The sequence below is a fragment of the Pseudophryne corroboree genome, chromosome 6, assembly GCF_028390025.1.
Source record: "Pseudophryne corroboree isolate aPseCor3 chromosome 6, aPseCor3.hap2, whole genome shotgun sequence".
In the NCBI taxonomy this organism is placed as follows: domain Eukaryota; kingdom Metazoa; phylum Chordata; class Amphibia; order Anura; family Myobatrachidae; genus Pseudophryne; species Pseudophryne corroboree.
Window position 1 is genome coordinate 161,106,146 of NC_086449.1, and position 15,890 is coordinate 161,122,035.

General features: G+C 48.8%; 1 protein-coding gene across 1 annotated transcript in view; it reads left to right on the plus strand.

Annotated features, from left to right (window-relative positions):
• The first annotated feature begins 828 nt into the window (after positions 1–828).
• The window catches only part of CDS2 (CDP-diacylglycerol synthase 2), a 155,507-nt gene continuing 140,445 nt past the window's right edge, over positions 829–15,890 (plus strand). Inside the window, exon 1 of the mRNA XM_063932058.1 lies at positions 829–1,093. Within this exon, the coding sequence (XP_063788128.1) occupies positions 1,043–1,093 (51 nt within the window). The 5' untranslated portion in view covers positions 829–1,042. The remainder of the gene's footprint in view (positions 1,094–15,890) is intronic.

A 15,890-nucleotide genomic window follows, 5' to 3' on the forward strand; every position in this document is an offset into this window, starting at 1 on the left:
CCTGGTGAGATCACACATGGAGACAGCCTATCACCTTCTGGGGCTTGCAAATACCGTTTCAGACCCTTTCACACTGCACAATTAAACGGGTCTGAAACGGGTAGGACCCTGCTTTTTTACCGTTTCAAAATACCGGTATTTTGTAAATGGTAAATTGAAGGTGACCCTTTCACATCGCAGCTCGAACCGTTTAGGAAGCCAGTAAAAACGGCAAATTACCGGGTACAAGCTGCGGTGTGAAAGGGGTATTAGTATTAGTGTGCCTTGAGGACGGTGGTTGGGAAACACTGCTCTAGGGTGCTGTGATTCAAAAATGTTTGGGAACCACTGGTCTACAGTAACATTAGATTGATGGTTATAGTGAGGCTGGTTACATACCGCTGGCAATCTGTACTTTTATCCTGTATATATTGCTGCTATATGGGAAGTTCTGCATGTACAGTGCACTAACACACTGCAGATATGTTTTTTTAAGGAAATATAAACTGTAGAATGACACTGATAACAATTCAGTGGTTGTGGAGCATATCTTCTGCAGATACTAATAATAACTGGTATTCTTATTTAGCAATGAGAGAAGAGGTCCCTTAAAAGGATGAGATCCAGCAGGCCAGATGCTGCCACAGCGCCCCCACCAGGCTCAGTAGAGATCCCAGCACACATGCATGACTAGGCTGCAGCCTCGGGGAATAAGGAAAACATACATGTGTAAATTTATGTGACAGACACACAGAGCATCCCTCATGTATAGCGAGCGATGACGTCAAGGACCTGGTGGGCGTGGCCTGTGTCAGCTCCGGGAACGCGCTCTCCGGGGTTGTCAATGGATGCGCTTCCCACTGTCAGCCAGCAGGGGCACTGTGTGGCTACATGCCCGTCCAATGGGGGTAATGGAGACGGTGCGGGTGTCCGCCGGGCGCATTCCCGCTCAGGTGCTGGAGGGGAGAGGAGAGGAGGCGGTTGTTATCCTTACATCGCACAGGGTCCTCCGGTGTATTGCTGCTGTAGGAGCCCTGCGCCAGGGAGATCCCTGTACTGCGAGATGACGGAGCTGAGGCAGAGAGCCGGCCGGGAGCAGGAGGCGGAGGAGAAGGTAACGGAGGCATCGGTGCTGGCCACATTGTATATAGCTGCCTATTCGTGGTGTCATACTAGCATCAGTGTAACGGGGCCTGGCGGCTGCTCATTGGGGCACAGGCATTGGTATGAAGTTAATGCTGCTCTCCCATATTAATGCATGTGATAGATGATGTCTTAGTAGCCCCATCCTCCTATTAACATCAGCCTCATTCTTCCATTGCCAGCCCCATCCTCCTGCCATCAGCCCCATCCTGCTGCCGGTGGGCTACCACCAGCCCCATCCTCCTGCCATCAGCCCCATCCTGCTGCCGGTGGGCTGCCACCAGCTCCATCCTCCTGCCACTGCTGTCAGCCCCATCCCCCTGCCACCAGCCCCATCCTCCTGCCACCAGCTCCATCCTCCTGCCACTGCCGTCAGCCCCATCCTCCTGCCATCAGCCCCATCCTCCTGCCATCAGCCCCATCCTGCTGCTGGTGGGCTGCCACCAGCTCCATCCTCCTGCCACTGCCGTCAGCCCCATCCTCCTGCCACCAGCCCCACCCTGCTGCTGGTGGGCTGCCACCAGCTCCATCCTCCTGCCACCAGCCCCATCCTCCTGCCGTCAGCCCCATCCTGCTGCTGGTGGACTGCCACCAGCTCCATCCTCCTGCCACTGCTGTCAGCCCCATCCTCCTGCCACCAGCCCCATCCTCCTGCCACCAGCCCCACCCTGCTGCTGGTGGGCTGCCAGCAGCCCCATACTCCTGCCACCAGCCCCATCCTCCTGCCACCAGCCCCACCCTGCTGCTGGTGGGCTGCCACCAGCTCCATCCTCCTGCCACTGCTGTCAGTCCCATCCTCCTGCCACCAGCCCCATCCTCCTGCCATCAGCCCCATCCTGCTGCTGGTGGGCTGCCACCAGCTCCATCCTCCTGCCACTGCTGTCAGCCCCATCCTCCTGCCACCAGCCCCATCCTCCTGCCACTGCCACCAGCCCCATCCTCCTGCCGTCAGCCCCATCCTGCTGCTGGTGGACTGCCACCAGCTCCATCCTCCTGCCACCAGCCCCATCCTCCTGCCGTCAGCCCCATCCTGCTGCTGGTGGACTGCCACCAGCTCCATCCTCCTGCCACTGCCGTCAGCCCCATCCTCCTGCCACCAGCCCCATCCTCCTGCCGTCAGCCCCATCCTCCTGCCGTCAGCCCCATCCTCCTGCCGTCAGCCCCATCCTCCTGCCGTCAGCCCCAACCTCCTGCCGTCATCCCCATCCTGCTGCCGGTGGGCTGCCATCAGCCCCATCCTCCTGCTGCCTGTGGGCTGCCACCAGCCCCATCCTCCTGCCGTCAACCCCATCCTGCTGCCGGTGGGCTACCATCAGCCCCATCCCCCTGCCGTCAGCCCCATCCCCCTGCCGTCAGCCCCATCCTCCTGCCGTCAGCCCCATCCTGCTGCCGGTGGGCTGCCATCAGCCCCATCCTCCTGCTGCCTGTGGGCTGCCACCAGCCCCATCCTCCTGCCGTCAGCCCCATCCTGCTGCCGGTGGGCTACCATCAGCCCCATCCCCCTGCCGTCAGCCCCATCCTGCTGCCGGCGGGCTGCCATCAGCTCCATCTTCCTGCCGTCAGCCCCATCCTGCTGCGGTAGCGTCTAGATTCTCTTCGCGCTAAGGACCTTTCCCATAACCCCCTGGGTCCATGTCACAATCTATTTGGAATAGTAAAGTGTGGCGAGCGGAGCGGAGCGAGACACCGAGCCCGATGCGTGGCGAGCGAAGCGAGCCCGCGAGGGTCCAATGCTGCATAGAGAAATACATTTGCCCCAAACGATCGGAGAACGAAGGAGACATTTAGATGCTGTAAGGGCGGAAGTGCTCTCCTGCCCTCTCGTTTTGTCACGTCCAGGTCCTTAGCACGAAGGCAACATAGACACAACCATCCTGCTGCCAGTGGGCTGCCATCAGCCCCATTCTGCTGCCATCAGCCCCATCCTATCATAACATTAGGCAAGACACCCAACTCTCCGTTATTAGTTTGAAGATTATTTGCTTTATATATTTTCTTGCTCTTTGATATTATTGGTAATTGGCTTATAGACGGAGTTTACTACCCCAGATATGTTGCTTTTCCTTCTGTCCTGTTACCAGTGGAGTCCAGTATGCTGTTGACTTGCTGACTATTGACTGCCAGCGTTATTCTGTGCATCCAATAATCTCTTAGCCATAGGACCCCTCCCTCCTGTTGTTAGCTGTTATCTCCACCATTCTGTCGTTATTCTAGGTAGTTATTATTTGGACCTAAGTTACTCTCTGTATTGCTCCTGACTGTATTTGAGTATATTTGATGAATGGTTAAGCAGTGATATTATAGGCCCCTAACACTAGCTTGGAAATATTAATTATATGGAAGCAGCATTAGCGTTGACTGGACCATATATCTAATTTACGCAAGTGCAGTATTTACCTTTCCCTGACACCCAAACACTTGTCACTATCAGGCGAGGCTAACATTGATTTGTGGTTATTCAGATTTCCATGTCTTACTGACGATCGATCACTCCTTTGCTGACGAGCAAAGATCTGTGTGTGAGAACCTCACATTTCCACTTCCCATGTTGCTGAGTTTCACTGGAGTGTAATATACTGTAGGTGCTTTTTTTCCATCGCAGTTCTGACCAAGATTTGTTTATTTTCTGAATACATGGAAATTAAATATAGGTATTTATGGTGTTAAATCATTAAAAATGTCTATTCAGCAAGGGAGAATATGGAGTTTTTATGATTCACTAAAGGACGTCTGCTCTGTCCTAATCTAACATAGGGGCAGATGTATTAACCTAGAGAAGGGATAAAGCAGTGATAAGTGCAAGGTTATAACGCACCAGCCAATCATAATGCACTTGAAAAATGACAGTTAGGATCTGACTGGTTGGTGCGTTATCACCGTGCACTTATTACTGCTTTATCACTTCTTCATCCCTTCTCCAGGCTTAATACATCTAATGAGGTCCCCAAAAGCAAATATGCAACATTTGCTGGGTATCCTCATAATCAGCAGCCGATGGTACATATTACTCCTGCTCCATCCCTTCCATGTCAGCTGCCCTATGGGCAAGTTCTTTATAACAGGATATATATTTGCAGATGTTCAGGGGAGATATAATCTATATAAATATAACAATAGGAAATGCTCTTTCCTTTTTCCTCCTTCCCTTACAGGAAGACGTTCTTATTCTGTGTGCATCGTTTTGTGTTTATTTATAACCGTGTTCAAAAAGAATACACGGACTACATATTCTATTACGTAAATGTTCTTTGCCCTGTACAATGTAATGGAACGAAACTGCCTTAAAGTATGTTAGTAATCAATATTTCTCTATCGTCCTAAGTGGATGCTGGGGTTCCTGAAAGGACCATGGGGAATAGCGGCTCCGCAGGAGACAGGGCACAAAAAAGTAAAGCTTTTACCAGATCAGGTGGTGTGCACTGGCTCCTCCCCCTATGACCCTCCTCCAGACTCCAGTTAGATTTTGTGCCCGAACGAGAAGGGTGCAATCTAGGTGGCTCTCCTAAAGAGCTGCTTAGAGAAAGTTTAGCTTAGGTTTTTTACTTTACAGTGAGTCCTGCTGGCAACAGGATCACTGCAACGAGGGACTTAGGGGAGAAGTAGTGAACTCACCTGCGTGCAGAGTGGATTTGCTGCTTGGCTACTGGACACTAGCTCCAGAGGGACGATCACAGGTACAGCCTGGATGGTCACCGGAGCCGCGCCGCCGGCCCCCTTGCAGACGCTGAAGAGAGAAGAGGTCCAAAATCGGCGGCTGAAGACTCCTGAGTCTTCATAAAGGTAGCGCACAGCACTGCAGCTGTGCGCCATTTTCCTCTCAGCACACTTCACACAACAGTCACTGAGGGTGCAGAGCGCTGGGGGGGGCGCTCTGAGAGGCAAATAAAAACCTTATTAGAGGCAAAAAAATACCTCACATATAGCCCACAGAGGCTATATGGAGATATTTAACCCCTGCCTAACTTCAAAAATAGCGGGAGACGAGCCCGCCGTAAAAGGGGCGGGGCCTATCTCCTCAGCACACAGCGCCATTTTCTCTCACAGAAAAGCTGGAGAGAAGGCTCCCAGGCTCTCCCCTGCACTGCACTACAGAAACAGGGTTAAAACAGAGAGGGGGGGCACTGATTTTGGCGATATTGTATATATATAAAAGATGCTATAAGGGAGAAACACTTATATAAGGTTGTCCCTATATAATTATAGCGTTTTTGGTGTGTGCTGGCAGACTCTCCCTCTGTCTCCCCAAAGGGCTAGTGGGTCCTGTCCTCTGTCAGAGCATTCCCGGTGTGTGTGCTGTGTGTCGGTACGTGTGTGTCGACATGTATGAGGACGATGTTGGTGAGGAGGCGGAGAAATTGCCTGTAATGGTGATGTCACTCTCTAGGGAGTCGACACCGGAATGGATGGCTTATTTAGAGAATTACGTGAGAATGTCAACACGCTGCAAGGTCGGTTGACGACATGAGACGGCCGACAATCTATTAGGACCGGTCCAGGCGTCTCAGAAACACCGTCAGGGGTTTTAAAAACGCCCATTTACCTCAGTCGGTCGACACAGACACAGACACGGACACTGAATACAGTGTCGACGGTGAATAAACAAACGTATTTCTCATTAGGGCCACACGTTAAGGGCAATGAAGGAGGTGTTACGTGTTTCTGATACTACAAGTACCACAAGAAAGGGTATTATGTGGGAGTGAAAAAACTACCTGTAGTTTTTCCTGAATCAGATAAAATAAAATGAAGTGTGTGATGATGCGTAGGGTTACCCCGATAGCAAATATTGGCGTTATACCCTTTCCCGCCAGAAATTAGGGTACGTTGGGAAACACCCCTTAGGGTGATAAGGCGCTCACACGCTTATCAAGTGGCGTTACCGTCTCCAGATACGGCCGCCCTCAAGGAGCCAGCTGATAGGAAGCTGGAAAAATATCCTAAAAAGTATATACACACATACGGTGGTTATACTGCGACCAGCGATCGCCATCAGCCTGGAGATGCAGTGCTGGGTTGGCTTGGTCGGATTCCCTGACTGAAAATATTTTATTCATGTAGAGCATTTAATAGGATGCATTCTATATATATGTATGTGAGATGCACAGAGGGATATTTGCTCTCTGGCATCAAGATAAGTGCGTTGTCCATATCTCCCAGAAGATGTCAGGGACACGACAGTGGTCAGGTGATACAGATCCCATACGGCAGATGGAAGTATTGCTGTATAAAGGGAAGGAGTTATTTGGGGGTCGGTCCATCGGACCTGGGGACCACAGCAACAGCTGGGAAATCCAACCTTTTTTACCCCAAGTTACATCTCAGCTAAAAAAGACACCGTCTTTTCAGCCTCAATCTTTCCTTTCCCATGAGGGCATGCAGGCAAAAGGCCAGTCATATCTGCCCAGACATAGAGGTAAGGGAAGTAGACTGCAGCAGGCAGCCCTTTCCCAGGAAAAGAAGCCCTCCACCGCGTCTGCCAAGTCCTCAGCATGACGCTGGGGCCGTGCAAGCGGACTCAAGGTGGGGGGGTAGTCTCAAGAGTCTCAGGGCGCAGTGGGATCACTCGCAAGTTGACCCCTAGATCGTACGAGTATTATCCCAGGGGTAAAGATTGGAGAGTCGAGACATCTTCTCCTCGCAGGTTCCTGAAGTCTGCTTTACCAACGGCTCCCTCCGACAGGGAGGCAGCATTGGAAACAATTCACAAGCTGTATATCCAGCAGGTGATAATCAAAGTACCCCTCCTACGACAAGGAAAAGGGTATTATTTTTCCACACTATATTGTGGTACTGAAGCCAGACGGCTTGGTGACACATAGTCTAAATCTAAAATGTTTTGAACACTTACATAAAAGGTTCAAATCGAGATAAAGTCACTCAGAGCAGTGATAGCGAACCGGAAAAAAGGGGACTATATGGTGTCCCTGGACATCAAGGATTACCTCCATGTCCAAATTTTGTCCTTCTCATCAAGGGTACCTCTGGTTCGTGGTACAGAACTGTCAATATCAGTTTCAGACGATGCCGTTTGAATTATCCACGGCACCCCGGGCCTTTTTACCAAGGTAATGGCCGAAAAGATGTTTCTTCAAAGAAAAAAGGCATCTAAATTATCCCTTACTTGCACGACCTAAAAAGGGCAAGTTCCAGAGAACAGTTGGAGGTCGGAAGAGCACTATCTAAAGTAGTTCTTCGACGGCACGACTGGATTCTAAATATTCCAAGAATCGCAGCTGTTTTCTGACGATACGTCTGCTGTTCCTAGGGATGATTCTGGACACGGTTCAGAAAAAGGTTTTTCTTCCCGAGGAAAAAGCCAAGGAGTTATCCGACCTGTCAGGAACCTCCTAAAACCAGGAAAGGTGTCTGTACACAAGAGTCCTGGGAAAAATGGTGGCTTTTTACGAAGCAATTCCATTCGGCAGATTCCATGCAAGAATTTTCCAAAGGGATCTGTTGGACAAATGGTCAGGGTCGCATCCTCAGATGCACCTGCGAATAACCCTGTCGCCAAGGACAAGGGTATATCTTCTGTGGTGGTTGCAAAAGGCTCATCTATTGGAGGGCCGCAGATTCGGCATACAGGATTTGATCCTGGTGACCACGGACGCCAGCCTGAGAGGTTGGGGAGCAGTCACACAAGGAAGAAACTTCCAGGGGGTATGGACGAACCTGGAAAAGTCTCTTCACATAAACATTCTGGTACTAAGAGCAATCTAAAATGCTCTAAGCCAGGCGGAACCACTCCTGCAAGGAAAACCGGTGTTGATTCAGTCGGACAACATCACGGCGGTCGCCCATGTAAACAGACAGGGCGGCACAAGAAGCAGGAGTGCAATGGCAGAAGCTGCCAACATTCTTCGCTGGGCGGAGAATCACGTAATAGCACTGTCAGCAGTGTTCTTCCCGGGCGTGGACAACTGGGAAGCAGACTTCCTCAGCAGACACGATATTCACCCGGGAGAGGGGGGTCTTCATCCAGAAGTCTTCCACATGCTAATAAACTGTTGGGAAAGACCAATGGTAGACATGATGGCGTCTCGCCTCAAGGACAAGTATTGCGCCAGGTCAAGAGATCCACAGGCAATAGCTGTGGACGCACTGGTAACACCTTGGGTGTACAAATCAGTATATGTGTTTCCTCCTCTGCCTCTCATACCAAAGGTATTGAAGATTATACGGTGAGGAGGAGTAAGAACAATACTAGTGGCTCCGGATTAGCCAAGAAGGACTTGGTACCCGGAACTTCAAGAGTTGGTCACGGACGACCCGTGCCCTCTACTTCTGAGAAGGGACCTGCTACAACAGGGTCCCTGTCTCTTTCAAGACTTACCGCGGCTGCGTTTGACGGCATGGCGGTTGAACGCCAGATCCTAAAAGGGAAAGGCATTCCAGAAGAAGTCATTCCTACCTTGATTAAGGCAAGGAAGGAAGTCACCGCGAAACATTATCACCGCATTTGGCGAAAATATGTCGCGTGGTGCGAGGATCGGAGTGTTCCGACGGAGGAATTTCAACTGGGTCGTTTCCTACATTTCCTACAATCAGGATTGTCTATGGGTCTCAAATTGAGATCTATTAAGGTTCAAATTTCAGCCCTGTCAATATTCTTCCAAAAAGAATTGGCCTCAGTTCCTGAGGTACAGACTTTTGTTAAAGGAGTACTGCATATACAGCCTCCTGTGGTGCCTCCGGTGGCACCGTGGGATCTAAATGTCGTTTTAGATTTCCTCAAATCCCATTGGTTTGAACCATTGAAAAAGGTGGATTTTAAATATCTCACATGGAAAGTGACTATGTTACTGGCCCTGGTTTCCGCCAGGAGAGTATCTGAATTGGCGGCTTTATCTTATAAAAGCCCTTATCTAATCTTCCATTCGGATAGGGCAGAACTGAGGACTCGTCCGCATTTTCTCCCTAAGGTGGTATCAGCGTTTCACCTGAACCAACCTATTGTGGTGCCTGCGGCCACTGGCGACTTGGAGGACTCCAAGTTGTTGGACGTTGTCAGAGCCTTAAAAATATACATTTCAGGCACGGCTGAAGTCAGAAAATCTGACTCGCTGTTGATACTATATGCACCCAACAAGTTGGGTGCCCCTGCTTCTAAGCAGACGATTGCTCGTTGGATTTGTAACACAATTCAACTTGCTCATTCTGTGGCAGGCCTGCCACAGCCTAAATCTGTTAAGGCCCATTCCACAAGGAAGGTGGGCTCATCTTGGGCGGCTGCCCGAGGGGTCTCGGCATTACAATTCTGCCGAGCAGCTACGTGGTCGGGGGAAAACACGTTTGTAAAATTCTACAAATTTGATACCCTGGCAAAAGAGGACTTGGAATTCTCTCATTCGGTGCTGCAGAGTCATCCGCACTCTCCCGCCCGTTTGGGAGCTTTGGTATAATCCCCATGGTCCTTTCAGGAACCCCAGCATCCACTTAGGACGATAGAGAAAATAAGAATTTACTTACCGATAATTCTATTTCTCGGAGTCCGTAGTGGATGCTGGGCGCCCATCCCAAGTGCGGATTATCTGCAATACTGTACATAGTTATTGTTAACAAATTCGGGTTATATTGTTAAGGAGCCATCTTTAAGAGGCTCTTTCTGTTATCATACTGTTAACTGGGTTTAGATCACAAGTTGTACGGTGTGATTGGTGTGGCTGGTATGAGTCTTACCCGGGATTCAAATTGCCTCCCTTATTGTGTACGCTCGTCCGGGCACAGTACCTAACTGGAGTCTGGAGGAGGGTCATAGGGGGAGGAGCCAGTGCACACCACCTGATCTGGTAAAAGCTTTACTTTTTTGTGCCCTGTCTCCTGCGGAGCCGCTATTCCCCATGGTCCTTTCAGGAACCCCAGCATCCACTACGGACTCCGAGAAATAGAATTATCGGTAAGTAAATTCTTATTATTCTTCTGTAGCTGTGCATGAAGAAAAAACGTAACGGAAAGTACTAATCACAGATGTTATCCAATGAATCCGTTACTTAATTGTAAAGTGGCCCCAGCATGTTACATTGTTTTGCTGCAGGCGTTTTTAAGTGTGTATAAATGCTAATGCAAATATGTTCAAGGATTGCTAAACCTGGCATTGCACTGCCTATGCATTATAAAGTATTACTATCCTGTTTGTTAGGCAGCTAAAGTTTTGCAAACATCTTACAATGTTCCTGTGTATGAACTAAAGATATAGGGGTCTATTTACTAAAGGGGCCTACACACTGGGCGATAGCTTGAAAGATATGAACGATATCGTTCATAACTGAACAACAAAGATGAAAGATCATCGTTAAAACGTGCCAGTCAGTTTGGACGATAACGAAGTCTGTACTCTCATATCGTCCAAATTGACCATTGGTTATCGTCCAGTGTGTAGGTTGTAAACTGTTGGTGAAAATATCGACCATCTGTAGTATCGATGGTTGATAATATCGCTGCCATTGTCCAGTGTGTAGGCCCCTTAAGCCTTGGAAGGAGATAAAGTAGACGGAGATAAAGTACCAGCAAGTCGGCTCCTAACTAGAGATGAGCGGGTTCGGTTCCTCGGAATCCGAACCCCCCCGAACTTCAGACTTTTTACACGGGTCCGAGGCAGACTCGGATCTTCCCGCCTTGCTCGGTTAACCCGAGCGCGCCCGAACGTCATCATCCCGCTGTCGGATTCTCGCGAGGCTCGTATTCTATCGCGAGACTCGGATTCTATATAAGGAGCCGCGCGTCGCCGCCATTTTCACACGTGCATTGAGATTGATAGGGAGAGGACGTGGCTGGCGTCCTCTCCGTTTAGATAGAGAGTGATACACTTGATTTACTAGTAATTTAATTTTAGTAATTTTGGGGAGCATTAGGACTGGCGTACTCAGAGAGTGCAGAGTTTTGCTGATAGTTATACTAGTGACCACCAGTTTTATTTATTATTTAAAATCCGTTCTCTGCCTGAAAAAAAACGATACACAGTCACATACCATATCTGTGCTCAGCCTCAGTGTGCTGCATGGTAATATCATCTATGTATATCTGACTGTGCTGAGTGCTCACTGCTCACACAGCTTAATTGTGGGGGAGACTGGGGAGCAGTTATAGCAGGAGTACATAACAGTGCACACTTTTGCTGCCAGTGTGACTGACCAGTGACCACCAGTATATTGTCTGCCTGAAAAAGTTAAACACTCGTGTGGTGTTTTTTTTTTTTTTTATTCTATAAACGCATTCTGCTGACAGACAGTGTCCAGCAGGTCCGTCATTCATTATATTATAATATATACCTGCAGTAGTGATATATATATATATTTTTTATATCATTATCATCCAGTCTATACTAGCAGACGCAGTACGGTAGTCCACGGCTGTAGCTACCTCTGTGTCGGCAGTGCTCGTCCATAATTGTATACCTACCCGTGGTGTTTTTTTTTTTTTCTATCTTCTTCATACTAGTAGTTTAGGAGTCTGCTGACAGTGTCCAGCAGGTCCGTCATTATATAATATATACCTGTCCTGCAGTAGTGATATATATATATATATTTTTTACATCATTATCATCCAGTCTATACTAGCAGACGCAGTACGGTAGTCCACGGCTGTAGCTACCTCTGTGTCGGCAGTCGCTCGTCCATAATTGTATACCTACCTGTGGTGGGGTTTTTTTTTTCTATCTTCTTCATACTAGTAGTTTAGGAGTCTGCTGACAGTGTCCAGCAGGTCCGTCATTATATAATATATACCTGTCCTGCAGTAGTGATATATATATATATTTTTTATATCATTATCATCCAGTCTATACTAGCAGACGCAGTACGGTAGTCCACGGCTGTAGCTACCTCTGTGTCGGCAGTCACTCGTCATCCATAAGTATACTAGTATCCATCCATCTCCATTGTTAACCTGAGGTGCCTTTTAGTTGTGCCTATTAAAATATGGAGAACAAAAATGTTGAGGTTCCAAAAATAGGGAAAGCTCAAGATCGACTTCCACCTCGTGCTGAAGCTGCTGCCACTAGTCATGGCCGAGACGATGAAATGCCAGCAACGTCGTCTGCCAAGGCCGATGCCCAATGTCATAGTACAGAGCATGTAAAATCCAAAACACCAAATATCAGTAAAAAAAGGACTCAAAAATCTAAAATAAAATCGTCGGAGGAGAAGCGTAAACTTGCCAATATGCCATTTACCACACGGAGTGGCAAGGAACGGCTGAGGCCCTGGCCTATGTTCATGGCTAGTGGTTCAGATTCACATGAGGATGGAAACACTCAGCCTCTCGCTAGAAAAATGAAAAGACTTAAGCTGGCAAAAGCACAGCAAAGAACTGTGCGTTCTTCGAAATCACAAATCCACAAGGAGAGTCCAATTGTGTCGGTTGCGATGCCTGACCTTCCCAACACTGGACGTGAAGAGCATGTGCCTTCCACCATTTGCACGCCCCCTGCAAGTGCTGGAAGGAGCACCCGCAGTCCAGTTCCTGATAGTCAGATTGAAGATGTCAGTGTTGAAGTACACCAGGATGAGGAGGATATGGGTGTTGCTGGCGCTGGGGAGGAAATTGACCAGGAGGATTCTGATGGTGAGGTGGTTTGTTTAAGTCAGGCACCCGGGGAGACACCTGTTGTCCGTGGGAGGAATATGGCCATTGACATGCCTGGTGAAAATACCAAAAAAATCAGCTCTTCGGTGTGGAAGTATTTCAACAGAAATGCGGACAACATTTGTCAAGCCGTGTGTTGCCTTTGTCAAGCTGTAATAAGTAGGGGTAAGGACGTTAACCACCTCGGAACATCCTCCCTTATACGTCACCTGCAGCGCATTCATCATAAGTCAGTGACAAGTTCAAAAACTTTGGGCGACAGCGGAAGCAGTCCACTGACCAGTAAATCCCTTCCTCTTGTAACCAAGCTCACGCAAACCACCCCACCAACTCCCTCAGTGTCAATTTCCTCCTTCCCCAGGAATGCCAATAGTCCTGCAGGCCATGTCACTGGCAATTCTGACGAGTCCTCTCCTGCCTGGGATTCCTCCGATGCATCCTTGCGTGTAACGCCTACTGCTGCTGGCGCTGCTGTTGTTGCTGCTGGGAGTCGATGGTCATCCCAGAGGGGAAGTCGTAAGACGACTTTTACTACTTCCACCAAGCAATTGACTGTCCAACAGTCCTTTGCGAGGAAGATGAAATATCACAGCAGTCATCCTGCTGCAAAGCGGATAACTGAGGCCTTGACATCCTGGGCGGTGAGAAACGTGGTTCCGGTATCCATCATTACTGCAGAGCCAACTATAGACTTGATTGAGGTACTGTGTCCCCGGTACCAAATACCATCTAGGTTCCATTTCTCTAGGCAGGCGATACTGAAAATGTACACAGACCTCAGAATAAGACTCACCAGTGTCCTAAAAAATGCAGTTGTACCCAATGTCCACTTAACCACGGACATGTGGACAAGTGGAGCAGGGCAGACTCAGGACTATATGACTGTGACAGCCCACTGGGTAGATGTATTGACTCCCGCCGCAAGAACAGCAGCGGCGGCACCAGTAGCAGCATCTCGCAAACGCCAACTCTTTCCTAGGCAGGCTACGCTTTGTATCACCGCTTTCCAGAATACGCACACAGCTAAAAACCTCTTACGGCAACTGAGGAAGATCATCGCAGAATGGCTTACCCCAATTGGACTCTCCTGTGGATTTGTGGCATCGGACAACGCCAGCAATATTGTGTGTGCATTAAATATGGGCAAATTCCAGCACGTCCCATGTTTTGCACATACCTTGAATTTGGTGGTGCAGAATTATTTAAAAAACGAGAGGGGCGTGCAAGAGATGCTGTCGGTGGCCAGAAGAATTGCGGGACACTTTCGGCGTACAGGCACCACGTACAGAAGACTGGAGCAACACCAAAAACGCCTGAACCTGCCCTGCCATCATCTGAAGCAAGAAGTGGTAACGAGGTGGAATTCAACCCTCTATATGCTTCAGAGGTTGGAGGAGCAGCAAAAGGCCATTCAAGCCTATACAACTAAGCACGATATAGGAGGTGGAATGCACCTGTCTCAAGCGCAGTGGAGAATGATTTCAACGTTGTGCAAGGTTCTGCAACCTTTTGAACTTGACACACGTGAAGTCAGTTCAGACACTGCCAGCCTGAGTCAGGTCATTCCCCTCATCAGGCTTTTGCAGAAGAAGCTGGAGACATTGAAGGAGGAGCTAACACTGAGCGATTCCGCTAGGCATGTGGGACTTGTGGATGGAGCCCTTAATTCACTTAACAAGGATTCACGGGTGGTCAATCTGTTGAAATCAGAGCACTACATTTTGGCCACCGTGCTCGATCCTAGATTTAAAACTTACCTTGGATCTCTCTTTCCGGCAGACACAAGTCTGCAGGGGTTCAAAGAACTGCTGGTGAGAAAATTGTCAAGTCAAGCGGAACGCGACCTGTCAACATCTCCTCCTTCACATTCTCCCGCAACTGGGGGTGCGAGGAAAAGGCTCAGAATTCCGAACCCACCCGCTGGCGGTGATGCAGGGCAGTCTGGAGCGACTGCTGATGCTGACATCTGGTCCGGACTGAAGGACCTGACAACGATTACGGACATGTCGTCTACTGTCACTGCATATGATTCTCTCACCATTGAAAGAATGGTGGAGGATTATATGAGTGACCGCATCCAAGTAGGCACGTCAGACAGTCCGTACGTATGCTGGCAGGAAAAAGAGGCAATTTGGAGGCCCTTGCACAAACTGGCTTTATTCTACCTAAATTGCCCTCCCACAAGTGTGTACTCCGAAAGAGTGTTTAGTGCCGCCGCTCACCTTGTCAGCAATCGGCGTACGAGGTTACTTCCAGAAAATGTGTAGAAGATGATGTTCATTAAAATGAATTATAATCAATTCCTCCATGGAGACATTCACCAGCAGCAATTGCCTCCACAAAGTACACCGGGAGCTGTGATGGTGGATTCCAGTGGGGACGAATTGATAATCTGTGAGGAGGGGGATGTACACGGTGATAAATCGGAGGATGATGATGAGGTGGACATCTTGCCTCTGTAGAGCCAGTTTGTGCAAGGAGAGATTAATTGCTTCTTTTTTGGTGGGGGTCCAAACCAACCCGTCATTTCAGTCACAGTCGTGTGGCAGACCCTGTCACTGAAATGATGGGTTGGTTAAAGTGTGCATGTCCTGTTTATACAACATAAGGGTGGGTGGGAGGGCCCAAGGACAATTCCATCTTGCACCTCTTTTTTTCTTTCATTTTTCTTTGCGTCATGTGCTGTTTGGGGAGTATTTTTTGGAAGGGCCATCCTGCCTGACACTGCAGTGCCACTCCTAGATGGGCCAGGTGTTTGTGTCGGCCACTTGGGTCGCTGAGCTTAGTCACACAGCTACCTCATTGCGCCTCTTTTTTTCTTTGCGTCATGTGCTGTTTGGGGAGTGTTTTTTGGAAGGGCCATCCTGCGTGACACTGCAGTGCCACTCCTAGATGGGCCAGGTGTTTGTGTCGGCCACTTGGGTCGCTGAGCTTAGTCATCCAGCGACCTCGATGCAAATTTTAGGACTAAAAATAATATTGTGAGGTGTTCAGAATAGACTGAAAATGAGTGGAAATTATGGTTATTGAGGTTAATAATACTTTGGGATCAAAATGACCCCCAAATTCTATGATTTAAGCTGTTTTTTAGGGTTTTTTGAAAAAAACACCCGAATCCAAAACACACCCGAATCCGACAAAAAAAATTCGGTGAGGTTTTGCCAAAACGCGTTCGAACCCAAAAC